This window comes from Scyliorhinus canicula, chromosome 8 (genome assembly GCF_902713615.1).
Source record: "Scyliorhinus canicula chromosome 8, sScyCan1.1, whole genome shotgun sequence".
NCBI lineage: Eukaryota > Metazoa > Chordata > Chondrichthyes > Carcharhiniformes > Scyliorhinidae > Scyliorhinus > Scyliorhinus canicula.
The window spans coordinates 192,528,057-192,555,299 of NC_052153.1; the positions used below are offsets into that span (position 1 = coordinate 192,528,057).

The window sequence follows — 27,243 nt, forward strand, 5'->3', positions numbered from 1 at the left end:
CAAGGTGACGGTCGCTCTGAACTTCTATGCTACCGGCTCCTTCCAGTCTCCGAGCGGGGACGTCTCTGGGATCTCCCAGTCATCGGTGCACAGGTGCATCCGGGATGTGACCGACGCCCTCTATGCCATCGCCGATCGCTACATCACCTTTCCCGAGGACCGAGCAAGTCAAGGCTCACGAGCCCGTGGATTTGCCAGTGTGGCCGGGATACCGAGGGTTCAGGGGTCAATCGACTGTGTTCACGTCCCCATGCGCCCGCCTGCTGTGGACAAGGAAGTGTTCACAAACAGGAGGGGGACATACTCCATTAATGTCCAGGTGGTATGCGACCCCCACATGAGGTTCATGAACGTCTGTGCAAGGTTCCCAGGGAGTGTGCATGACTCCTACATACTAGCGCAGTCGTTCATCCCTGCGATGTTTGAGGGACGTCCCCCCCGGCTGAGGGGCTGGTTGCTAGGTGACAGGGGTTATCCGCTGAGGTCTTGGCTGATGCGCCTATACGGAGGCCTCAGACCAATGCGGAACCCGATACAACGAGGCCCATGCAGCAACCAGGGGTGTGGTGGAGCGCTGCCTTGGCCTCCTGAAGATGAGATTCAGGTGCCTGGACCGCTCCGGAGGGGCCCTGCAGTACCAGGCCGACAGGGTCGCTCGCATTGTAGTGGTCTGCTGTGCGCTGCACAACATCGCGATGCAGAGGGGAGATGACCTGTTGCAGGAGGCGGAGGGAGAAGCTAGTGGCAGTGGTGCCAGCACAGAGGAGGAGGAGGAGGAGGAGGAGGAGGAGGAGGAGGAGGACGCTGGCGGAGTGGCGGGCGCAGCACGCAGACACGACCCAGGTGCTGGTGATGTCCAGGAGGCGGCATGACGGACCCGGCAAGGACGGCGGGCACGCGACGCCATGGTGGCAGCACGGTTCACGCATCGCATGTGACGTCCCCGATGAACACCAAACCACCACCTGCATCGCTAGTCATGCAGAGGGTCACCACACAACTGCCACCACCACAACCCCCCCCCCCCTCTCAGTGTACACTGCTCCACTTTGACATCACCCTTATCACTGGGTACAGACGGAATGGCACAACATTGATGGCTGTGTCAGCGGGTGTGATCAGTGCCATGTGGAATGATGACAGCCCACTCTGCGCAGAGCTGTGAGCTCAGAATCGTTAGAGAGAGTCTGACCCATGGCAATAGCTGAACCATCCACCTTGGTGGCCGCTGAGTTCGTCACTGACACTCCATCACGTGCCCGCGTGGGCTAGCTGTGGGAGGGGGGTAGGGGCAGGGACTGCACACCCCGGCACCGAGGTTTCACCACCCGTCACCCCCAGCGACACTCGGTCACCATCACGATTCCTGTGGCTGTGGAACAATCACACGGTATTACAAGTAAGGTGGAACAGTGCGTTTAATATTAACAATTATTTACAGGTGCCCTAGCCCCTACAACTAAACTGTGCCCTTCACCCGTGCCAACTTACTCAGTGTCTATCTTAGTTGCCTTACGGGCCCTACCACTACGTCTAAGTGAATCCCCAGATGATACAGCAGGAGTGGAGGAGGATTGCTGCGAATCGCCCCCCCTCGACTCGTTTCTCCTTGGCTATGCGTTTCCTGGGGCGACCCGGCCTTGATGGGCCAGGCTGCTCTACGGGCATCTCGGGTGACATTGTGCCACCCTGCTCTGCCTGCTGCCCACCCGATGCACCAGGGATGGGACGGGGGGAGGCCGAGAATTCCGGGACGTCCCGTGATGGAGTTAATGGGACGGGCCCCGAAACCTCCTCCTCCCTCGGGGAGCCCGGTGGCCCCCGGGCCTCACTTTGGGACAGAGGTGCGAGCGGGGAGGTTCCCCGTCGCACCACCGACACCTGGCGCTGCCAGTCCTGGAGGCCTGCAACGGTATCCACCAGGATTCGAAGGTTTGCAGACACGGAGTCCAGGGAGTTAGACATTCCCGCCAGGGACTGTGCGATCTCAACCTGTGTGTGCACGCACCATCCAGCACGTGTCAGGCGGTTGATGGTCTCCGCGACTGACAGCTGGGACTGTGCCAGCGACTGCTGGGACTGTGCCAGCGACTGCTGGGACTGTGCTATCGACTGCTGTGACTGTGCCATGGCGTGCTGCCACTGGCCAATGACCTGCTGAGACTCGGCCATGGCCCGCAGGGCGCCGGCAATGTCGGTTTGGCTCTGGCACATTGCTGCCTGTGAGAGGGCAACCCTGTCCAGGGCCGAGGATGACGCGTGCACATTAACCCCAACGTCTTGCATAACCTGACCCATTGCCTCCACCGCGGATGCCACCCCTGCGGTGTCGGACTGGGTCTCTGCCATGAGCGGCACCACTCCCTGCTCTTGGACGCGGTTCGACTCCTCTAACAGCGTCTGCAGAGCCAGGAAGGCTGCCCTCCTCCCGCCATTGTTTCCCTGGGTTTCCTGAGGCATCGGCTGTGCGGGTGGGTTGAGAAACTCCAGGAACTCTGAAAACGTCTGGGAGCCAGCTGCATCCTGGGCCTGGTCTGGCCTCCGCGAGTCCGGGCCCTCTGTTGCTCCGACCTCCACCTGCTGTACCTGCTCAGCTGTGATGTGCCAACCAGACTGTGCCCCAGGAGACTCATCACTAAATAGGCCCGCCGGGGTGTGTATCTCTGGGATGATGGATGTGGTGGGAGAAAGCAGTGCCGCAAGCCCAACGCTCTCAATGCTTAGGTCCTCGTCCATGGTGTGGGGCTGCTCAGCGACAGGAGGGTTGTCCCTGGCCATTTCTGGTGGTGGTGGTGGACTTCGAACCCTCTGTGCGTCCTGGTCCGCAGATTGGGTTGGGGCGGATAGGGCTGCCCGCTGATCGGGCACCCTCTGTTGTGAGGCCCCGGGTGAGGTGGCGGCAGATTCCTGTCTCCGTCTGGAGGCAGACGGCCCTGGTCGTTCGGCATCACGTCCTAGGGAAGAGAATGAGACGGGTTATTTCGATTTGCTCGGCAGCCCGCTGGACGGTCCCAGTGGGCAGGGTGTGTGAAGGGACAGAGGATGGGGGCGGTGTCCCAGTGGGCAGGGTTTGTGAAGGGACAGAGGATGGGGGAGGTGTCCCAGTGGGCAGGGTTTGTGAAGGGACAGAGGATGGGGGAGGTGTCCCAGTGGGCAGGGTTTGTGAAGGGACAGAGGATGGGGGAGGTGTCCCAGTGGGCAGGGTTTGTGAAGGGACAGAGGATGGGGGAGGTGTCGCAGTGGGCAGGGTGTGTGAAGGGACAGAGGATGGGGGCGGTGTCCCAGTGGGCAGGGTTTGTGAAGGGACAGAGGATGGGGGAGGTGTCCCAGTGGGCAGGGTTTGTGAAGGGACAGAGGATGGGGGAGGGGTGAGTGTTTGTCAGGGAGGGTTGTCTCACTTGCTGCAGTTCCGCCAACCTCGCATTGCGTGATATCGCGGGTGGCAGACCCCCCAACAAGGTCCAGTGCCCTCTGTTCAAAGGTGCTGAGGGGGTGCATGTTGGGCGAACCCCTCCAGTCTTGTGCCGCTCACGGTGGTTATGAGCGGCCTTGGCCTGTTGGGGGAGGGAACATAGGTAGATCATTACAAAACGGTAGGTATCAGCAGTCCGTTCAGATACTGGCACAGTTTGGGGGGGGCAAGTTGTCATCAGATGATTGCATCTCTCCTTGGGGCCAGAGCGCTGGGTCTGTGACAACTTTGTGAACCACCCTCAAATAACTCTGCCCCAATCCCTCTCTCCACCCCCCCGGGCAGTTAAGGGGGAGGGATGGTTGTGACTAGGGGGCACCCTCATGGCACTTACCCTGGCAGACCTGGTGAGGTCGTGTAGCTTCTTCCTACATTGCTCTGCTGAGCGAGGGGTCTGCCCCACAGCACTGACGGCAGCAGCCACGTCACGCCAGGCCTGGCGTACCATGCTGGCAGGTTGGCGATGCCCTCTCTGCGGGCGGATGATGCCCCTCCTCTGCTCCACGGCATCGAGCAGCGCCTCGACGTCTGCATCTACAAAGCGAGGAGCAGCTCTCCTCGGCTCCGACATCCTGCCCGACAGATTCTGTGGTCGCCCGCGCCTTTTTACGGCGTCGGGCGGCGTCACATGGGCGGGTTCGTGTCGTCGTCGCGTTCCGTCGTCATCAAGCACGTAATTGACGCGGCCGCGCTACTAGCCCATTTCCAGGAAGTGAATCCGTCGGGAAATGAAGCCTTCGCGACCGTCGTAAAACGGTCCCGATTTTTACGACGGTTTTGCGACTTTCCGCGGGTGCGGAGAATTTCGCCCACAGGGTGTAGTGTTAATGAGGTCAGTCAATAAGAGGATCATTTAGGAGTCTGGTGACAGTGGGGAAGAAGCTGTTTTTGAGTCTGTTCGTGCGTGTTCTCAGACTTCTGAATCTCCTGCCCGATGGAAGAAGTTGGAAGAGTGAGTAAGCCGGGTGGGAGGGGTCTTTGATTATGCTGCCCGCTTTCCCCAGGCAGCGGGAGGTGTAGATTGAGTCCATGGATGGGAGTCCGGTTCGTGTGATGGACTGGGCGGTATTCACGACTCTCTGAAGTTCCTTGCGGTCCTGGGCCGAGCAGTTGCCATACCAGGCTGTGATGCAGCCAGATAGGATGCTTTCTATGGTGCATCTGTAAAAATTGGTAAGAGTTAATGTGGACATGCTGAATTTCCTTAGTTTCCTGAGGAAGTATAGGCGCTGTTGTGCTTTCTTGGTGATAGTGTCGACGTGAGTGGACCAGGACAGATTTTTGGTGATAGCAGATGCCAAGTCAGAAAGCCGACTTTGCCAGATTGGGTATAGCCCCAGCACGAGGTAAATGGATGGAAAAACTAATCATCCCGGGTTCCCAGCCCTACACTGGGTAGCTGACAGCTCCCCCCCCCCCCCCCCCCCCCCCCGCCGCACCCACTGTAAGGCACACGTGTCCGATGGAAGCTGAAGTTGGGATTGTGAAGCCCCACACAGTCAAGCAGCCCAGCATGAGCTGACTTGCGCCCAGACGTTAGGAGGGTGTGTTTGGTCGGCTGCCCTTTCCCAGAGAAGTGGCTATTTCGGTGCGGATCAGTGTCTGAGGAACGTTCCGGAGTTATGGGCAGGGGGCTAGTTTGTTGGGGGGGGGTGGCCCTGTACAAATCAATGCTCCTTCCTGTCCCTTTTGACCTTGGGCACATCTGTTGAGTTATTTGGGATGGCTTGCAGAGAAAACCACAGCTTTGTTTCGTGGAGAGTAACTACTGCGAGCTGGATGTCGACTCCGGCAGGATGTAACTTTGTAAACACAGCCTACAAACAATTTCTGGAACTGTGCTAACTTAATCAGTTCCTGGCTGTAATCCCAGTGGAATGCAAACTGAGGCTGCAATTCAAATCACTGAACACTCTGAGAAAACAATAACCATCTCCCAGGGTTGGAGCAGCAGCCACGGATTGCTGTGTACACCAACTCCCCTCCTGCTGATACTAACACCTCCCCAGCAAGGCACCAAGAGACACACAGCATTCACACATCACCCTCTTTATTCCAACTCCAATTACCTTTCCAAACTTCTGTGCTTCACTGTCTGCCTCTGTGCCTCATCTTCCTCTCCCTCCAACTCTCCATTGCCTCTCATTCTCATTATCTCACATCCACTCTCCCTCCCGTGCTTTCTCACTGCCTCAGTCCCTCTCCCTCGCATTATCTCCCTCCTCCCACTCCCTCACTCTCACTCCTTCACTCTCTCTCCCTCACTCACTCCCTCACCCTCACTCTCACTCCCTCACTCTCGCTCACTCACTCTGTCTCCATCACTGTCACTCCCTCACTGTCACTCCCTCACTCTCACTCTCTCACTCCCTCACTCTCGCTCACTCACTCCCTCACTCTCGCTCACTCGCTCTGTCATCCTCACTCTCACTTCCTCACTCTCGCTCCCTCACTCTCGCTCCCTCACTCTCGCTCCCTCACTCTCGCTCCCTCACTCTCGCTCCCTCACTCTCATTCTCACTCCCTCACTCTCTCTCCCTCACGCACTCCCTCACTCTCACTCCCTCACTCTCACACTCTCACTCCCTCACTCTCAATCCCTCACTCTCAATCCCTCACTCTCACTCATCACTCTCACTGCCTCACTCTCTCATTCCCTCACTCTCTCTCCCACATTCTCACTCCTTCACTCTCTCTCTCTCCCACATTCTCACTCTCACTCCCTCACTCTCACTCCCTCACTTGCACTCCCTCACTCTCACTCCCTCACTCACTCCCTCACTCTCACTCCCTCACTCTCACTCTCTCACTCTCTCACTCCCTCACTCTCTCACTCCCTCACTCTCAATCCCTCACTCTCAATCCCTCACTCTCAATCCCCCACTCTCAATCCCTCACTCTAACGCTCTCACTCCCTCACTCACACTCCCTCACTCACACTCCCTCACTCACACTCCCTCAATCACACTTCCTCACTTCCTCACTCTGTCACTCCCTCACTCTCACTCCCTCACTTGCACTCCCTCACTCTCACTCCCTCACTCTCACTCCCTCACTCTCACTCCCTCACTCTCACTCCCTCACTCTCACTCTCTCTCCCTCACTCTCACTCCCTCACTCTCACTCCCTCTTTCGCACTCTCACTCCCACATTCTCACTCCCTCACTTTCACTCCCTCACTCTCACTCCCTCACTCTCACTCCCTCACTCTCACTCCCTCACTCTCACTCCCTCACTCACTCCCTCACTCTCACTCCCTCACTCTCACTCTCTCACTCTCTCACTCCCTCACTCTCACTCCCTCACTCTCACTCTCTCACTCTCTCACTCCCTCACTCTCACTCCCTCACTCTCACTATCTCTCCCACATTCTCACTTCCTCACTCTCACTCCCTCACTCTCACTCCCTCACTTGCACTCCCTCACTCTCACTCCCTCACTCACTCCCTCACTCTCACTCCCTCACTCTCACTCTCTCACTCTCTCACTCTCTCACTCCCTCACTCTCAATCCCTCACTCTCAATCCCTCACTCTCAATCCCTCACTCTCAATCCCTCACTCACACTTCCTCACTCACACTCCCTCACTCACACTCCCTCACTCACACTCCCTCAATCACACTTCCTCACTCCCTCACTCTCTCACTCCCTCACTCTCACTCCCTCACTCTCACTCCCTCACTCTCACTCCCTCACTCTCACTCCCTCACTCCCTCACTCTCACTCCCTCACTCTCACTCCCTCACTCTCACTCCCTCATTCTCACTCCCTCACTCTCACTCCCTCACTCTCACTCCCTCACTCTCACTCCCTCACTCTCACTCCCTCACTCTCACTCTCTCTCCCTCACTCTCACTCCCTCACTCTGACTCCCTCATTCGCACTCTCCCTCCCACATTCTCTCTTCCTCACTCTCTCTCCCTCACTCGCACTCCCTCACTCTCACTCCCTCACTCGCACTCCCTCACTCTCACTCCCTCACTCGCACTCCCTCACTCGCACTCCCTCACTCTCTCTCCCTCACTCTCTCTCCCTCACTCTCTCTCCCTCACTCTCACTCCCTCACTCTCACTCCCTCACTCTCTCACTCTCACTCCCTCGCTCTCACTGCCTCTCTCTCACTCCCTCACACTCATTTCTGCACTGTCAATCTCACGCCCCCACTCTCACGCCCTCACTCCCACTCCCTCACTCTCACTCCTCCCACTCTCACTCTGTCGCTCCTTCGCCTTCACTCCTTCTCCTTCACTCTCCCTCACTTCACTCCCTCACTCTCACCCTTCTCATATTCCCTCACTACCTCTCCTTCTTTCTATTCTTCCAATTTACTCACATTGGCACTTTCAAATCCTGACTATTTACCCTTTGATCCTCTATTGCAGCTCCCAATCTGCTAACCCTAACTCTCACCTCTACCTTTGATGCCCCAGTCCCCATTAAACCATTCCCCTCCCACCCTGACCGTCCTCCCTGGTGTGTCCCTCATCTCTGTGCCCTTCAGCCTCCCCCACCCTCCGTCTCCAACCGCTCACATGAGGAGCTCATGAACGAACATCTTTGCCATTAAGGTTAAGACCATTTGTTCAACTGCTTCTGTCAAATCTATCCCTTTCATTAATCCCTCCAGCCATGCTACCCTTTAATTACTCCCACCTGCCATATCCATTAACTCCTCTCATACCCTCTCTGAGCTCATCTTGTCCAGGAGACCCATGTCCTTGAGCTGTTCCCAATAACCGGTTGATCATTCTAACATCCACCCTGGTCTCCTTGGTAGCTGGTATGATTAAAAGTTCTCTCTCTTCAGGTACTCTCCCTTCAAATTTACCATCACCACCCGTCTCCACCCCCCCCCCCCCCCATTTCATAAAAACACACCTTGCCCCCCCACCCCCTCCCGTTCATGTAAGCTATCATCCCATCTTCAACTGTGGTTTCCTCAGGGCAGCACGGTGGCACAGTGGTTAGCATTGCTGCCTCACGGCGCCGAGGTCCCAGGTTCAATCCCGGCTCTGGGTCACTGTCCGTGTGGGGTTTGCACATTCTCCCCGTGTCTGCGTGGGTTTCGCCCCCACAACCCAAAAAATGTGCTGGCGCGGTGGATTGGCCACGCTAAATTGCCCCTTAATTGGAAGAAAATGAATTGGGTACTCTAAATTTAAAAAAAAAAACGGTGTTTTCCTCCCCCTAGTCCTTGACTGTGTTGTGTCCTTGACGACTAGAACTGCTCTCAGCAAAGTCACAAATGACATCCTCTGTGACTGGGACACGTTAGGATCCCGGGCGGGCACCCAACTATTTTCAACTTGAGAAAACTGAGGAAATGTTACTGCCCTTCAGGAGTGAGAACACCGACCAATCGGTATCTTTTATGTTAAAACAAACTTAAATGTAAACACAGAATTAATAACATTAACAACAAAGAAATAGCTTCACAGTTAACATTTACAGCAGTTCTTAAAAGAGAGAAAACCTTCTCTAACTTCCTAAACCTGCCTCTACATTCCAATTAAGCAAACCAATATATTTCAAAAACAACTGATGAATAAAGTTAACAACCAGGTTTCTACTTGCTTTCCCAGTGCACAATCTTTGGAGAGAGGACCTTTCAGGACCAAAGTGAAACACCTCTGTTCAGATGAGAGTTCTTGAACCAACTGATTTTTAAGACAGACCTGGCTCCTCCCACTAATTGCATCACCTGAACCCACAGCATAAGGCATTCTTTTGTCTCTTGTTATCTTTAGTTGTTTAGCCAGGAGCAAACACAATTGCCCTCATAAATTATCTACATGCCGGGGCCTTCAATTGTAAACAATATCCATTAGCTAGCTATCGATACACAGGTAAATGGTTCTCGAGATCTATTAGCAGAATATTTCACCTATAAATCAATGATTACCTTACTTTTAAGACACTTTGATCACAGCAAGAGCAGTCATACTGTCTGTAAGCACCGCAACCCAGGTTTTAATTATTTCCACAACACCAACACTGTTTCTTATATTCATCAAAGACAAAGGGAAACTTTTGTTCCCTGTCCTCCTTGATCTGTCTCAGTCTTTGACACTGCTGACCGAATCACCCCCCTCCAACACCCCTCCACTGTCGACCAGCTGGGTGGGACATCTCCCTCCCGGTTCCATTCTTATCTTCCCAACCACAGCCAGAGAAACACTTGCAATGGTTTCTCACCGTTCCCCCTGGTGTCCCCCAAGGATCCATCCTCGGCCCCTCTTACTTCTCATCCACATACTTCCCCTCGGTAATGTCATCCATTGGCTAACATCCAGCCATGAGGTTTCCTCCAAGGAAACAAAGGTTTCATGTTTCACTCCAAACTCCGTTCTCCAGCCACCAACTTTCCCTGATGATTGTGATACTGTTAGCCACTGCGGTGTGATTCCCCGGTTCGGATTAGATGGAGGAGAATGGAACGATGTATGTGCAGCCCCAACCAGCTGGAGGACAATAGAGATATGTTGGAGGAAGATGGTGCGTTCCTTTTATTCATTGATGGGAGGTGGGCGTCGCTGTCCAGGCCAGCACCTATTGCCCATCCCTGAGGGTATTTAAGAGTCACATGTACGCCAGACTAGCTGAGGATGACAGATTTTCTTCCTCCAATCAACAGTGGTTTCGTGGTTATCAGATTATTTTTTTTCATTGAATTCAAATTTCACCACCTGCTATGGAAGGATTAGAACCCGGATCCCCAGAGTCTCTGGATTATTAGCCCAGCAACAATAACATTATGTCGCTGCCTCCCCCTTTGCAGCAGCACAGTAGTTAGCTCTGTTGCTTCACAGCGCCAGGGACCTGGGTTCGATTCCCAGCTTGGGTCACTGTCTGTGCGGAGTCTGCACGTTCTTCCCGTGTCTGCGCGGGTTTCCTCCGGGTGCTCCGGTTTCCTCCCACACGTCCCAACACATTGGGTTCACAACACAATTGTTCACAATTGTGTAAGATAGAGTATGAGAGTAAACTTGCTCAGAATATAAAAACAGACAGTAAAAGTTTTTACAAATATATAAGACAAAAAAGAGTGGCTAAGGTAAATATTGGTCCTTTAGAGGATGAGAAGGGAGTTTCAATAATGGGAAATGAGGAAATGGCTGAGGAACTGAACAGGTTTTTTGGGTCGGTCTTCACAGTGGAAGACACAAATAACATGCCAGCGACTGATAGAAATGAGGCTATGACAGGTGAGGACCTTGAGAGGATTGTTATCACTAAGGAGGGAGTGATGGGCAAGCTAATGGGGCTAAAGGTAGACAAGTCTCCTGGCCCTGATGGAATGCATCCCAGAGTGCTAAAAGAGATGGCTAAGGAAATTGCAGATGCACTAGTGATAATTTACCGAAATTCACTAGACTCTGGGGTGGTCCCGGTGGATTGGAAATTAGCAAACGTGACGCCACTGTTTAAAAAAGGAGGTAGGCAGAAAGCAGGAAATTATAGGCCAGTGAGCTTAACTTCGGTAATAGGGAAGATGCTGGAATCTATCATCAAGGAAGAAATAGCGAGGCATCTGGATAGAAATTGTCCCATTGGGCAGACGCAGCATGGGTTCGTAAAGGGCAGGTCATGCCTAACTAATTTAGTGGAATTTTTTGAGGACATTACCAGTGCAGTAGATAACGGGGAGCCGATGGATGTGGTATATCTGGATTTCCAGAAAGCCTTTGACAAGGTGCCACACAAAAGGTTGCTGCATAAGATAAAGATGCATGGCATTTCGGGTAAAGTAGTAGCATGGATAGAGGATTGGTTAATTAATAGAAAGCAAAGAGTTGGGATAAATGGGTGTTTCTCTGGTTGGCAATCAGTAGCTAGTGGTGTCCCTCAGGGATCCGTGTTGGGCCCACAATTGTTCACAATTTACATAGATGATTTGGAGTTGGGGACCAAGGGCAATGTGTCCAAGTTTGCAGATGACACTAAGATGAGTGGTAAAGCGAAAAGTGCAGAGGATACTGGAAGTCTGCAGAGGGATTTGGATAGGTTAAGTGAATGGGCTAGGGTCTGGCAGATGGAATACAATGTTGACAAATGTGAGGTTATCCATTTTGGTAGGAATAACAGCAAACGGGATTATTATTTAAACGATAAAATATTAAAGCATGCCGCTGTTCAGAGAGACTTGGGTGTGCTAGTGCATGAGTCACAGAAGGTTGGTTTACAAGTGCAACAGGTGATTAAGAAGGCAAATGGAATTTTGTCCTTCATTGCTAGAGGGATGGAGTTTAAGACTAGGGAGGTTATGTTGCAATTGTATAAGGTGTTAGTGCGGCCACACCTGGAGTATTGTGTTCAGTTTTGGTCTCCTTACTTGAGAAAGGACGTACTGGCGCTGGAGGGTGTGCAGAGGAGATTCACTAGGTTAATCCCAGAGCTGAAGGGGTTGGATTATGAGGAGAGGTTGAGTAGACTGGGACTGTACTCGTTGGAATTTAGAAGGATGAGGGGGGATCTTATAGAAACATTTAAAATTATGAAGGGAATAGATAGGATAGATGCGGGCAGGTTGTTTCCACTGGCGGGTGAAAGCAGAACTAGGGGGCATAGCCTCAAAATAAGGGGAAGTAGATTTAGGACTGAGTTTAGGAGGAACTTCTTCACCCAAAGGGTTGTGAATCTATGGAATTCCTTGCCCAGTGAAGCAGTTGAGGCTCCTTCATTACATGTTTTTAAGATAAAGATAGATAGTTTTTTGAAGAATAAAGGGATTAAGGGTTATGGTGTTCGGGCCGGAAAGTGGAGCTGAGTCCACAAAAGATCAGCCATGATCTAATTGAATGGCGGAGCAGGCTCGAGGGGCCAGATGGCCTACTCCTGCTCCTAGTTCTTATGTTCTTATGTTCTTATGTCCCGAAAGACGTGCTGTTCGGTCAATTGGACATTCTGAATTCTCCCTCTGTGTATCCGAACAGGCGCCGGAATGTGGCGACTAGAGATTTTTCACAGTAACTTCATTGCAGTGTTAATGTGAGCCTACTTTTGACAATAATAAAGATTATTATTAGTTGGTTTGTAGCCTCAGCATCCTGCCTGACCCTGTGATGAGCCTTGAGTAATATAGCTGCTCCATCACCAACGCTGCCAACTAGCACCTCCGCCGTTGCCCAACCTTTCCCCTGTGTCAGCTCACCTGTTGCTGAGACACTCATTACCATTTTGTCTCCAAACTTCTCTCTTGTAAGCCACACTATAGGCTGACTTCCCAGCTTGCAGCCTCTGTTATTCAGCTCACATAAAACACTAACTCGCACCAAGTCCTGTTCACCCAATCGGCCCTCTGCCAGCTGACCTTGGTCCATGGGCCAGCAACTCCGCCGACTTAGAATTCTCGTCCCTCTTTTCAAATACCTCCATGGCCTCACCCCTCTCTATCTCTGTAATCTCCTCCAGTCCCACACCCTATGGGGCGGCATGGTGGCACAGTGGTTAGCACCGCTGCCTCACAGCACCAGGGACTCGGGTTTGATTCCGGCCTTGCGTGACCGTCTGCGTGGAACAAGGAACAAAGAAAAGTACAGCACAGGAACAGGCCCTTCAGCCCTCCAAGCCCGTGCCGACCATGCTGCCCGTCTAAACTGAAATCTTCTACACTTCCAGGGTCCGTATCCCTCTATTCCCATCCTATTCATGTATTTGTCAAGATGCCCCTTAAACGTCACTATCGTCCCTGCTTCCACCACCTCCTCCGGCAGCGAGTTCCAGGCACCCACTACCATGGAGTTTCCACGTTCACCCCGTGTCTGTGCGTGGGTTTCCTCCGGGCGCTCTGGTTTCCTCCCACAGCCCAAAGATGTGCAGGTTAGGTGGATTGACCATGCCAAATTGCCCCTTAGTGTCCAAAGATGTGCAGGATAGATGGGGTTGCGGGTATAGGAGGGGGGAGTGGACCTGGGTAGGGTGCTCTTTCAGAGGGTCAGTGCAGATCGATGGGCCGAATGACCTCCTTCTGCACTGCAGGTGTTCTCTGATTCTATATCTGTCTCATCTCATTCTGGTCTCTTGTCATCCCCAATTTTAATTGTTGAAACATCGGAGACCTTGCCTTCTGTTGCTGTACCCCCTGATCAGATTCGCAAACTATTGGTCATGCCGCACATTGGGGTCACGGCCTGGGATTTTGGGGTGGTGAACTTCGGCCTTAAACGCCTGAGTATCCTCCTTAAACCTCTCCGTCTCTCCGAGTCACTCTCCTCCATCAAACCTCTCTCTTCAACATGGAGTCTGGTCATGGGTTCTAATGCCTCCTGACGCGGTGGGTTACCAACTGTGATGAAGGGCGGTATTCTCCGCTCCCGGGACTAAGTGCCCACGCCACCGTGAACGCCATCGCGTTTCACGACGGCGCGACCAGGTCCCGGACACGACCTATTCTGGCCCCCACAGGTGGGCCAGCACAGCGCTGGAGTGGTTCACGCCACTCCAGCATCCCTACACAGCGCCAAATGGGCACCGCGCCAACCCGCGCATGTGCAGTTGGGGCAGCACAATCCTGCGCATGCGCAATTGGGCCGTGCCATCCTGCGCATGCGCGGGAAACTTCTTACGCGCGCCGGTCCCTCACCAACATGGCGCTGGTGTTCTGGGACCGGCCGCGGAAGGATGTAGGCCCAGGGTGGGAGAGGCCAGCCCGCCGATCGGTGGGCCCCGATTGCGGGCCAGGCGCCATCGGAGGCCCCCTCCGGTGAAGGAGACCCCCCCTCCCCCCCCCCCCCACAGGCTGCCCCCCCCCCCCCCCCCCCCCCAGCGTTCCCACACAGTTCCCGCCGGCAGTGACCAGGGGTGGACGGCACCGGTGCGAACCTGCCGCTTGGCCCATCCGGGCCGGAGAATCGCCGCTCGCCATTTGCGGCGATTCTCCGAGCGGCCTGGCGCGATTCTGGCGCCGCTGGTTTCGGGGGGGTGGGGGGGAGAATCGCGTGCGGGGGTAGGGCCGGAGTGGCCCCGGCGATTCTCCCACCCGCCGTGGGGGGGGGGGGGGGAGAATACCGCCCAAAATGTATTCCGGGAGCTTTCATCACATGGCTCCAGCCAATCGGCGGCCAACACACATACACCCCTGTGACTCACTGCCATCCTACACCAATCAGAAAGCAGCAAGACCCAGGCCAATCCTGGAGAGTTCGCAACTCCATTCCCTGGTGTGCAGACAAACGTCCTGTCTGGTGCTTTGGGATGGCCCATTGCATGACGGCGCAGTGGTTAGCACTGCTGCCTCACAGCGCCAGGGACATGGGTTCAATTCCGGCCTTGGCTACCTGTGAGGAGTCTGCACATTCTCCCCGTGTGTGCGTGGGTTTCTAAAAATTCTATAATCGATGCTATATAAATGCAGATTGTTGTTGTTTGGTATTGCCAATGTAGAATCTTGCTGGGTTAATGTTGCTAAATCTTTCAGATTGACCTGGAACCCTGAGGAATTCTGGATTACTCTCCTGGAGACTGTTGCGAGTAACACTGGGAGAAAAAACATTTGGGCAGAAAAACAATTGTGATGTTTATTTGTTAAAACAGTGTTGGTGCTGCGGAAGGTTCTTCTGAGACAGTTGGGGGGGGAACGTTGTGATTAAATCTCCTGGAATATGTTGAGCCAGAATTAATTGGGACCCTCTGAAGTGCATGGGCCGCGGTGGGCTGGCGGAGGGGCACCTCACCGTCTCGACTCAGAGGCCCAGCCCAGGACTCAACCCTTTTCCCTTCTTTACAGCTCCGGTCGCCCTCCGTCCACCGGGGAAGGGACAGGAAATTCCGGGTCCAGACGCCCCTCCAGCCAGATCCCGGCGTCAGCCCGCCAGGGGGAGGCGCTCCCGTCCAGGCACCCGGTGCGTTGGAGCCCAGCCCCTCTCCTGGCCCCCCTGTGGCAGCTGGACGGGTGGTGGAGCTCCCGTGCGAAGAGGCGAACTGTCCAGCTGACAGCTTCTGTCAGAACGACTATGAGAGCGGAGGGTCCAGGTGTCACTGCAAGCTGGGAAAACTCGGGGAGAGGTGTGACAAAGGTGAGCAAATGGATCATTGACGTCCTTTTTCAAAATTTACACATAAACGCACTGATAAAGTTACGCGGCAAATATTGAATTACACAGAACCCACATAGAACTCCATAGATTTACATCAGATTTCTTCAATTTACGCAGAATTTACATGGAAATACATTTACATAGAATCCCTACAGTGGGGAAGGAGGCAATTTGGCCCATCGATTTGTTATGGACCAGGGTTTAGAAAACTCCAAAGTATATGATGGAGTTCACCTGACCTACAACTGTTTATTGATGTTGGTTACAATGAGCACAAGATCCTGCCTTTCAGGTGTAGTTCAACAAAGTTCTGAGGCGCTTTTAATCAAAAAACAAGCTTAATTCTATGAATTTAGTTAACATTTGTATAAACACGCACAGTAAGAATTTTTATCAACTACAAACATAAAGCTACAGTAATCTATGTGAATTCTTAATGAATCCCCCCTTTAACTGTTCCAATTCAATAACAAAATGCAAGTGAAACCAGAAATTCCTTTTCAAAGGTGTGGCCCAGTACACGGCATTCTTACTGGTATAAGACGTGTTATTGATACTCTGTCAATAACTCTGTTACACTGTTCTCCTTTTCAAACAGAAAGTTTGAATTCCTTCCAGAAAGCAATTATCTCCTTTAGGTTATCAAGCAGTCCAGAAATGGCTTTTAAAATGAAGGTAGAGAGACACTTCTTTTAACCTGTGCAGTTCAAAACCCGTTCCAAACTCAAAACAAAAGTAAAACCCAGGGCCACAGCCCAGCTCCACCCACACAATGACATCACTGAAGCCATGTGATAAGACAGAAACATTTCTTAAAGGGACACTTGCATGACAGAGTTTACACCAACCCTTCGAAAGAGCACCCCAAACTCAACCCACTCCCTCACCCTATCCCCGTAACCTCACCTAACCTTCAGACACTGAGGGAGCACGGCAAATCCACCTAACTCGCACTTCCTTGGTCTATGGGAGGAAACCGGAGCACCCGGAGGAAACCCACCCAGACATGGGGAGAAAGTGCAAACTCAACACAAATAGTCCCCCGAGCCTGCAATTGAGTCCGGGACCCGGCCCTGCGAGGCAGCAGTGCTAACCTCTGTGCCACCCCAATCTGGACACAGAACGTACAGCACAGAAAGAGGCCATTTAACCCCACCGGTCTGTGACAGTGTCTTTCTTCCTCTCTTTATCCCGTCAGCGCTTTACAAAAGCTCTTCTGTCGAGAGGCCATCGACCTGGAACGTTTTCTCTCTCTCTCCCCAGATTCTGCCACATCGTTTCAGTATTTTCAGAATTTACTGTTTTTCTTACACAGGAGCCTCCGCCCACACCCCATCATCTCACCCCATCAGCATAATCTCCTACTCATTTCTCCCTCATGGTTTTCCAGCTTCCCCTCAAATACATTCCCCCACCTCCAGCGAATCCCACATTCTCGCCACTCTCCGGGTGAAGGAGCTCCTCATGGGTTCTGAGTAACCATCTTGAATTCATGGCCCCTGGCTTCAGCAGCCCCCCCCCTCCCCCAACCAGTGGAAACATCTTCGCTACATCTCCCGTGTCAAATCTGTGCAGAATATTTAAGACTACCCAGGGAATGGTGCTGTGGATTCACTCTTGACTGGCCGTCCCAGATTTCCCCGTCCATGGACGGATATTGCTGACTTCAGGTTGGGTTTATTTCAAACAGAACGTCTGGACTTTCCCTCCTATCAGTGTTGGGTGACCACTTGGCCTGGTCGGTTTCAGCTATTATCTCCCCTGTCTAGTACGGGATAACTTTATGCCCTGTATTTTGAGCATGTGAGGAACGTGGGGCATTAGAAAGTGCGGTGATGTGAAATGTGCCTGTGGTTGGAGGGTGGTCTGGTGGAGGAGTGGGTAGTGCCTCTGCCCCTGAAGCTCAGAGTTCCTGGGCTGGATTCCCTGTTTGGGAGACTAGGTCCCCCCGCCGGGGAAACTGGTGCAAAACGGCCACCAATTCCCTGCTCCGGGGGGCGGCGGGAGCTAGCAGGGAGGCAGCGTAGAGCACCCGGCTCCAGCTGCTGATACAGCCCGGATCATTGCCGGCTCCTTGGCCGCGCGTGCGCACGGCGGTGGCCGTGCCTTGCTGCATGGCGGATGCCTCTCGCGGACCCGGCCCGCAAAAATAGACCCCCCCCCCTTCAGCCGGCTCGCGCACCGCGGACCGCCCCCACGGTACCCTCAGCCCCGAATAAAGCCCCCCCCCCACCGCCCGCGGATCGGCCCTGACTATGGCGCCGCTGGACTGAGTCTGCAGCCGCCAAGGCGAGTTCCCGATGGGTGTGACCGTGAGGGAGCCACGCCAGCGGGAACCCGGCCGGTCGGGGGCTCAGCATCACGGGATGGGCCTCAGGCAACGTCCTGAGGCCGGAGATACGGCGTGCGGCGTAGCCCAAGGGTACGCTGCTCTTCAGGGGGCGGAGCATCGTGAAAGTGGCGATTCCGTCGTCATCGTGGATTCTCCGCCCTGTCACCGAACGCGAATTCGCCGTCGGGGGTCAGGGAATCCAGCCCCCTGTATTCAATTCCCACTTCATGCCTTGATGGTCGCAGAAGGGGTGTCTACGATGCAGCCAATCAGTTTGACAATCAAAACCAGGAGGCATTAAAAAAGGTCTGGCAGAATCTGTGGAGAGAGGAGCAGAGTTAACACATGGACTACATGTTAACACATGGAATACATGTTAACACATGGACTACATGTTAACACATGGAATACATGTTAACACATGGAATACATGTTAACACATGGACTACATGTTAACACATGGAATACATGTTAACACATGGACTACATGTTAACACATGGACTACATGTTAACGCATGGAATACATGTTAACACATGGAATACATGTTAACACATGGACTACATGTTAACACATGGACTACATGTTAACACATGGAATACATGTTAACACATGGACTACATGTTAACACATGGAATACATGTTAACACATGGAATACATGTTAACACATGGACTACATGTTAACACATGGACTACATGTTAATACATGTTAACACATGGACTACATGTTAACACATGCATTAACACATGGAATCTCGCTGAGGTGTCAGGGTTGTGCCTGTGCACTGCCTCATTGTGAGAAAGTTTGCCAAACCAATCAGGCAGCTGGCGAGATCAGCAGTGGGCCTTCCCCCGGGGTTCAAAGTCTCACCTACCGAGAGTTGTCAGCCAATCAGAGGCTGGCAGCTCTCGTGCTCAGCAGCGCCACTGGGCTGTGGCTGTTGCCGGAAGGACAGGCAGCGGAGTCCCGGGATGCTGGGCGAGGGGTGCAGGGGGCGTCAGCAGCAAGGGCAGGGGGGCTGGATCTCTACGGGCCACGCCACCGTGCCCTCCCCGATGTGCCCCCACCCCCGTCCCCTCCCGGGTTAAACCACGTGGTTACACCTGCACCAGGCAAGTTGGGCTAACAGGTACTCTGGCAGCTGGGCTAATACCAGTGGAGGCCGGATGAGACCCTCAGGTGGAGAGTGGACCGTGGGCCTTCCCGCCCAGAACATAATTTGGGAGGAGGCCGGAGAGCACTGACATTCCGGCACCCTTCCATCCCGAATGTTGCGGGTCATCAAAACTGGGGAAAGTTAGAAATGTAATAGCCTTTAAGGAGGTCAGTACCAGCCTGCCAGACCTTCCAAAGCCATGTTGGATATGGACCACCTTCAGATTCTAACCACGTGCCTCATCCCGAAACAGAGATATCTACAGCCTCTTATGGACTCCTACTGATTACGGTCAGTCCTGGGATTGGAATGTGTGCCATGAAGTCCAGAGTTATAACGTAAACGGTTCTGTGATCATTAAACCTGGCTGCTTTTTAAACTTGACAAGATTAACAATAGATCTTTGGTTCCAATTCAGAAGAGCTGCTTCAGGAAACCATGACATCATTTAATCTGAGCACATTCCTATGATATATTTTGTTTAAAAATAAAACTGCTCAACTCATGTGACTCCTCTTGAGCCGGAGTGAAAGTTCAAGGTCTGACTTTGACATGAAGAAGTGATTTCAGTTTGGCTGCTTGCATTTGTTTGAATAATCCGCTCAACAAATTCCGCCCGTGTTAACTTGCTGTACACAAACCAATCGCCCCAATTGCATGACTCATTTTAAATTAGATGGGCCTGGCTTTAATGTGAACAGTTTCTGTTTTTGTGTGTGTGGCAGTCGGCAGGGGAATGTCCGCTATGCTGGAACTCCTTCAGTGCCAATCCTTATCTGTCCCCCGATGTGCTGGGTTCCACTTCCGAAACGGCTGAAGGTCCTGGATACGGCAAAGGCTAAGGGCTCTGACAATATCCCGGCAATAGTACTGAAGACCTGTGCTCCAGAACTTGCCGCATCCCTAGCCAAGCTGTTCCAGTACAGCTACAACACTGGCATCTACCTGGCAAAGTGGGAAATTGCCCAGGTATGTCCTGTACACAGGAAACAGGACAAATCCAACCCAGCCAATTACCCCACTATCAGTCTACTCTGCATCATCAGCAAAGTGATGGAAGGAGTCATCAACATTGCTATCAAGCGGCACTTAATCAGCAATAACATGCTCACGGATGCACAGTTTAGGGAGCTTACTCTGTATCTAACCCCCGTGCTTTACATGTCCTGGGAGTGTTTGATGGGGACAGTGTAGAGGAAGCTTTACTCTGTATCTAACCCTGTGCTGTACCTGTCCTTGGAGTGTTTGATGTGGACAGTGTAGAGGGAGCTTTACTCTGTATCTAACCCCGTGCTGTACCTGTCCTTGGAGTGTTTGATGTGGACAGTGTAGAAGGAGCTTTACTCTATATCTAACCCCGTGCTGTACCTGTCCTGGGAGTGTTTGATAGGGACAGTGTAGAGGGAGCTTTACACTGTATCTAACCCCGTGCTTTACATGTCCTGGGAGTGTTTGATGTGGACAGTGTAGAGGAAGCTTTACTCTGTATCTAACCACGTGCTGTACCTGTCCTGGGAGTGTTTGATGGGGACAGTGTAGAGGGAGCTTTACTCTGTATCTAACCCCGTGCTGTACCTGTCCTGGGAGTGTTTGATGGGGACAGTGTAGAGGGAGCTTTACTCTGTATCTAACCACGTGCTGTACCTTGTTGTGGATTTTCTTTTCTACTTGGTCTTTTCTGTGGCTCTGTTCCAATTAGGGCAATCAGTGAATTTGCCTTCTTGCTATATTAGAACATAGAACATAGAACATTACAGCGCAGTACAGGCCCTTCGGCCCTCGATGTTGCGCCGTCCTGTGAAACCCCTCTAAAGTCCCTCTACACTATTCCCTTATCGTCCATATGCCTATCCAGTGACCATTTGAATGCGTTTAGTGTTGGCGAGTCCACTACTGTTGCAGGCAGGGCATTCCACGCCCATACTACTCTCTGAGTAAAGAACCTACCTCTGACATCTGTCCTCTATCTATCTCCCCTCAATTTCAAGCTTTGTCCCCTCGTGCTGGACATCACCATCCAAGGAAAAAGGCTCTCAATGCCCACCCGATCTAATCTTCTGATCATCTTGTATGCCTCAATTAAGTCACCTCTTAACCTTCTTCTCTCTAACGAAAACAACCTCAAGTCTTTCAGCCTTTCCTCGTAAGACCAAGCAACATCCTGGTAAATCTCCTCTGTACCCTTTCCAATGCTTCCACATCCTTCCTATAATGCGGCGACCAGAACTGTACGCAATACTCCAAATGCGGCCGCACCAGAGTTTTGTACAACTGCAACATGAGCTCATGGCTCCGAAACTCAATTCCTCTACCAATAAAAGCTAACACACCGTACGCCTTCTTAACAACCCTCTCAACCTGGGTGGCAACTTTCAGGGATCTATGGACATGGACACCGAGATCTGTCTGCTCGTCCACACTACCAAGAATCTTACCAGTAGCCCAGTACTCTGCCTTCCTGTTATTCCTTTCAAAATGAATCACCTCACACTTTTCTGCACTAAACTCCATTTGCCACCTGTCATCCCAGCTCTGCAGCTTATCTATGTCCCTCTGTAACTTGTAACATCCTTCTGCACTGTCCACAACTCCACCAACTTTAATGTCATCTGCAAATTTACTCACTCATCCTTCTACGCCCTCCTCCAGATCATTTATAAAAATGACAAACAGCAGCGGCCCCAAAACAGATCCTTGTAACTAGTAACTGGACACCAGTCAGAACCTTTCCCATCAACCACCACCCTTTGTCTTCTATCAGCTAGCCAATTTCTGATCCAAACTGCTAAATCACCCTGAATCCCATGCCTCTGTATTTTCTGCAATAGCCTACCGTGGGGAACCTTATGAAACGCTTTACTGAAATCCATATACACCACATCAACTGCTTTACCCTCATCCACCTGTTTGGTCACCTTCTCGAAGAACTCAATGCGGTTTGTGAGGCACGACCTACCCTTCACAAAACCATGTTGACTATCTCTAATCAAATTATTCCTTTCCAGATGATTATACATCCTATCTCTTATAAACCTTTCCAAGACTTTTTCCACAACAGAAGTAAGGCTCACTGGTCTATAGTTACCGGGGTTATCTCTACTCCCCTTCTTGAACAATGGGACAACATTTGCTGTCCTCCAGTCTTCTGGCACTATTCCTGTAGACAAAGATGACTTAAAGATCAAAGCCAAAGGCTCAGCAATCTCCTCCCTAGCTTCCCAGAGAATCCTAGAATAAATCCCATCCGGCCCAGGGGACTTATCTATTTTCACACTTTCCAGAATGGCTAACACCTCCTCCTTATGAACCTCAAGCCCTTCTAGTCTAGTAGCCTGTATCTCAGTATTCTCCCCGACAACTTTGTCTTTTTCCTGTGTGAATACAGACGAAAAATACTCATTTAGCACCTCTGCTATCTCCTCGGACTCCACGCACAACTTCCCACTACTGTCCTTGACTGGCCCTACTCTTACCCTAGTCATTCTTTTATTCCTGACATATCTATAGAAAGCTTTAGGGTTATCCTTGATCCTACCTGTCAAAGACTTCCCATGTCCTCGCCTGGCTCTTCTTAGCTCTCTCTTTAGAGCCTTCCGAGCTAACTTGTAACTCTCAAGCGCCCTAACTGAACCATCACGTCTCATCATTACATAAGCCTCCTTCTTCCTCTTGACAAGTGTTTCAACTGCTTTAGTAAACCACGGTTCCCTCGCTCGACCACTTCCTCCCTGCCTAACAGGTACATACTTATCAAGGACAAGCAGTAGCTGTTCCTTGAACATGCTCCACATTTCCATTGTGCCCATCCCCTGGTTTTCCTCTCCAGCCGATGGATCCTAAGTCTTGCCTCATCGCATCATAATTGCCTTTCCCCCAGCAATAACTCTTGCCCTACGGTATATACCTATCCCTTTCCATCGCCGGATTCCATGCGGTCGGGATCGGGCCCCAGAACTCTGTTCTGGACCACATAGCCGAGGATGGCTGAGCGATTTGTGCTGAGCACGCACTTCTCCTTGTTGTGGGTGAGGCTTAGGAGAGTACCGGTGTGGAGGAATTTGGCACGGTTGGCATCGTGGTCCTGCTGATCATGGCCGCAGGTGGTGACGTTGTCTAGGTACGGGAAGGTGGCCCGCAAACCGTACCGGGCGACCGTGACCCCATTGGTGACGCCGAAGGGAACCCTGAGGAAGTGATAGAGGTGACCGTCTGCCTCGAAGGCAGTGTATGGACGGTCCGCTTTACGGATGGGGAGCTGGTGGTAGGCGGATTTGAGGTCTACCATTTGATGGGGACTGTGTAGAGGGAGCTTTACTCTGTATCTAACCCCGTGCTGTACCTGTCCTGGGAGTGTTTGATGGGTACAGTGTAGAGGGAGCTTTACTCTGTATCTAACCCCGTGCTGTACCTGCCCTGGGAGTGTTTGATGGGGACAGTGTAGAGGGAGCTTTACTCTGTATCTAACCCCGTGCTGTACCTCTCCTGGGAGTGTTTGATGGGGGACAGTGTAGGGGGAGCTTTACTCTGTATCTAACCCCGTGCTGTACCTGCCCTGGGAGTGTTTGATGCGGACAGTGTAGAGGGAGCTTTACTCTGTATCCAGCCCCGTACTGTACCTGTCCTGGGAGTGTTTGATGGGGACAGTGTAGAGGGAGCTTTACTCTGTATCTAACCCCGTGCTGTACCTGCCCTGGGAATGTTTGATGGGGACAGTGTAGAGGGAGCTTTACTCTGTATCTAACCCCGTGCTGTACCTGTCCTGGGAGTGTTTGATGGGGAGAGTGTAGAGGGAGCTTTACTCTTTGATGCACAATCAATGGGGGCGAAACGTAGGTGAAGTCCGAAACGAAAGGCTTTAATTAGCAAGAAGTGAGCCCGGCAGCAGACGTACAGGAAATGGCCTGGCTGCAGGGGGGACATGGGTTCTTATACCCCACCTCGTAGGCGGAGCTATCTTCCTCATAGCCAATAGGGATAAGAAGCACACGATACCTGGGCCAATGGGCAGCGAGCCCTCTGCACCAATGGCAGCTCACACTCCCAGGTACCGTAATACCCCTAGTCATACTACCACATTCACCCCTTGTTGAGAAAGGAACCGGGGGGGGGGTTGTGGACATGGAGGGAGAGGGGGCAGTGTCCTGTGTGAGTGGGTCAGAGACTGGTAGTGTGACTAGTGATTTTGGATCGTTCCTCTTCAACGGTGGCTGCCCACTGGCCCGCAACTATGTACAGGGTGTCAGAAATGGGAAACTATATACCGGTTTGAGAGCAAAAAAAATGAGAGAACAAGCAAGAACAAGGGTCCATCAACAGTTCACATAGACTCGATCAGCCAATCAGGGGCCTTGGACGCCCTGTCCGACCTGCGGAGCTTCGCTGGAGATGTTGGAGTTGCGGGCGTCCGTGACTCCGGGAGCGATGATCCGGTCCCTGTGGCTGTGTCCGTACCCCCAGTCGGAGCTGGCGAGGGCCGGGGCCGGGGGAGGGGCGTCCGTGACTTCGGGAGCGATGATCCGGTCCCTGTGTCTGCACCCCCTGTCGGAGCTGGCGAGGGCCGGGGCCGGGGGAGGGTCGTCCGTGACTCCGGGAGCGATGATCCGGTCCCTGTGTCTGCGTCCGTACCCCCAGTCGGAGCTGGCGAGGGCCGGGGCCGGGGGAGGGGCGTCCGTGACTCCGGGAGCGATGATCCGGTCCCTGTGGCTGTGTCCGTACCCCCAGTCGGAGCTGGCGAGGGCCGGGGCCGGGGGAGGGGCGTCCGTGACTCCGGGAGCGATGATCCGGTCCCTGTGTCCGTACCCCCAGTCGGAGCTGGCGAGGGCCGGGGCCGGGGGACTCCGGGAGCGATGATCCGGTCCCTGTGTCCGTACCCCCAGTCGGAGCTGGCGAGGGCCGGGGCCGGGGGAGGGGCGTCCGTGACTCCGGGAGCGATGATCCGGTCCCTGTGTCTGTACCCCCTGTCGGAGCTGGCGAGGGCCGGGCCGGGGGAGGGGCGTCCGTGACTCCGGGAGCGATGATCCGGTCCCTTTGGCTGCGTCCGTACCCCCAGTCGGAGCTGGCGAGGGCCGGGGCCGGGGGAGGGGCGTCCGTGACTCCGGGAGCGATGATCCGGTCCCTGTGGCTGTGTCCGTACCCCCAGTCGGAGCTGGCGAGGGCCGGGGCCGGGGGAGGGGCGTCCGTGACTCCGGGAGCGATGATCCGGTCCCTGTGTCCGTACCCCCAGTCGGAGCTGGCGAGGGCCGGGGCCGGGGGACTCCGGGAGCGATGATCCGGTCCCTGTGTCCGTACCCCCAGTCGGAGCTGGCGAGGGCCGGGGCCGGGGGAGGGGCGTCCGTGACTCCGGGAGCGATGATCCGGTCCCTGTGTCTGTACCCCCTGTCGGAGCTGGCGAGGGCCGGGCCGGGGGAGGGGCGTCCGTGACTCCGGGAGCGATGATCCGGTCCCTGTGTCTGTACCCCCTGTCGGAGCTGGCGAGGGCCGGGCCGGGGGAGGGGCGTCCGTGACTCCGGGAGCGATGATCCGGTCCCTGTGTCCGTACCCCCAGCCGGAGCTGGCGAAGCCCGGGCCGGGGGAGGGGCGTCCGTGACTCCGGGAGCAATGATCCGGTCCCTGCGTCCGTACCCCCTGTCGGAGCTGGCGAGGGCCGGGGCCGGGGCCGGGGGAGGGGCGTCCGTGACTCCGGGAGCGATGATCCGGTCCCTGTGGCTGTGTCCGTACCCCCAGTCGGAGTTGGCGAGGGCCGGGGCTGGGGGAGGGGCGTCCGTGACTCCGGGAGCGATGATCCGGTCCCTGTGGCTGCGTCCATACCCCCAGTCGGAGCTGGCGAGGGCCGGGGCCGGGGAAGGGGCGTCCGTGACTCAGGGAGCGATGATCCGGTCCCTGTGTCCGTACCCCCAGTTGGAGCTGGCGAGGGCCGGGGCCGGGGGAGGGGCGTCCGTAACTCCGGGAGCGATGATCCGGTCCCTGTGGCTGCGTCCGTACCCCCAGTCGGAGCTGGCGAGGGCCGGGGCCGGGGGAGGGGCGTCCGTGACTCCGGGAGCGATGATCCGGTCCCTGTAGCTGCGTCCATACCCCCAGTCGGAGCTGGCGAGGGCCCGGGCCGGGGAAGGGGCGTCCGTGACTCCGGGAGCGCGGGTAAGGGTGTCGGCGGGGCGGGGGGGGGGGGGGTAGCGCCTGCCAGGAGCAGTTGTGGTTGGGGGATGGTTAGGGGGGCTGGTGCCGGGGGCGATGGTCGGGATCCGGCGGGCGCCAGGTCCCATAGGGAGACCGTGTCCTGTCGGCCGTCGGGATACTCCGCATACGCGTACTGTGGGTTCGCGTGGAGCAGCTGGACCCTCTCGACCAAGGGGTCCGATTTGTGCACCTGCACGTGTTTCCGGAGCAGGATGGGCCCGGGGGCAGCCAGCCAGGTCGGGAGCGGGGTCCCTCAGGAAGACTTCCTGGGAAAAACAAGAAGGCGTTTGGTTACTGGATGTGCAAAGAAGCGACCGGATTGAGTGGAGGGCGTCTGGGAGGACCTCTTGCCAGTGGGAGACTGGGAGATTTCGGGACCGCAGGGCCAGCAGGACGGTCTTCCAGACTGTACCGTTCTCCCTCTCGACCTGTCCGATACCCCGGGAGTTGTAACTGGTCGTCCTGCTGGAGGCGATGCCCCTGCTGAGCAGGAATTGACGCAGTTCGTCACTCATAAAGGAGGACCCCCTATCGCTGTGAATGTAAGCCGGGAATCCGAACAGGGAGAAAATGCTGTGGCGGGCTTTAATGATGGTGGTGGTGGTCATGTCAGGGCAGGGGATGGTGAAGGGGAAGCGGGAGTACTCGTCAATCACGTCGAGGAAGTACGTGTTGCGGTTGTTGGAGGGGAGGGGACCTTTGAAGTCCATGCTGAGACGTTCAAAGGGGCGGGAAGCCTTTATCAGATGCGCTTGTTCGGGGCGGTAGAAGTGCAGCTTGCACTCCGCATAGATGTGGCATTCCCTGGTCACTGTCCTTACCTCCTCGATGGAGTAGGGCAGGTTGTGGGTCTTTATACAGTGAAAGAAGCGGGTGACCCCCGGGTGGCAGAGGTCCGCGTGGAGGGTTCGGAGGCGGTCCACTTGTGCGTTGGCACAGGTGCCGCGGGACAGGGCATTGCGAGGCTCGTTTAGCTTCCCAGGACGATACAAGATGTCGTAGTTGTAGGTGGACAGTTTGATCCTCCACCGCAAGATCTTGTCGTTCTTTATCTTGCCTCTCTGTGCGTTGTCG

General features: G+C 54.1%; 1 protein-coding gene across 3 annotated transcripts in view; it reads left to right on the forward strand.

Moving 5' to 3' along the window:
• LOC119970772 (pikachurin) overlaps positions 1–27,243 on the forward strand; it is a 179,106-nt gene that overhangs the window by 100,904 nt on the left and 50,959 nt on the right. For all 3 annotated transcript variants that reach the window (XM_038805930.1, XM_038805928.1, XM_038805929.1), the window contains one exon: positions 15,198–15,486. In XM_038805930.1, coding sequence (XP_038661858.1) covers positions 15,198–15,486 — 289 coding nt within the window. The remainder of the gene's footprint in view (positions 1–15,197; positions 15,487–27,243) is intronic.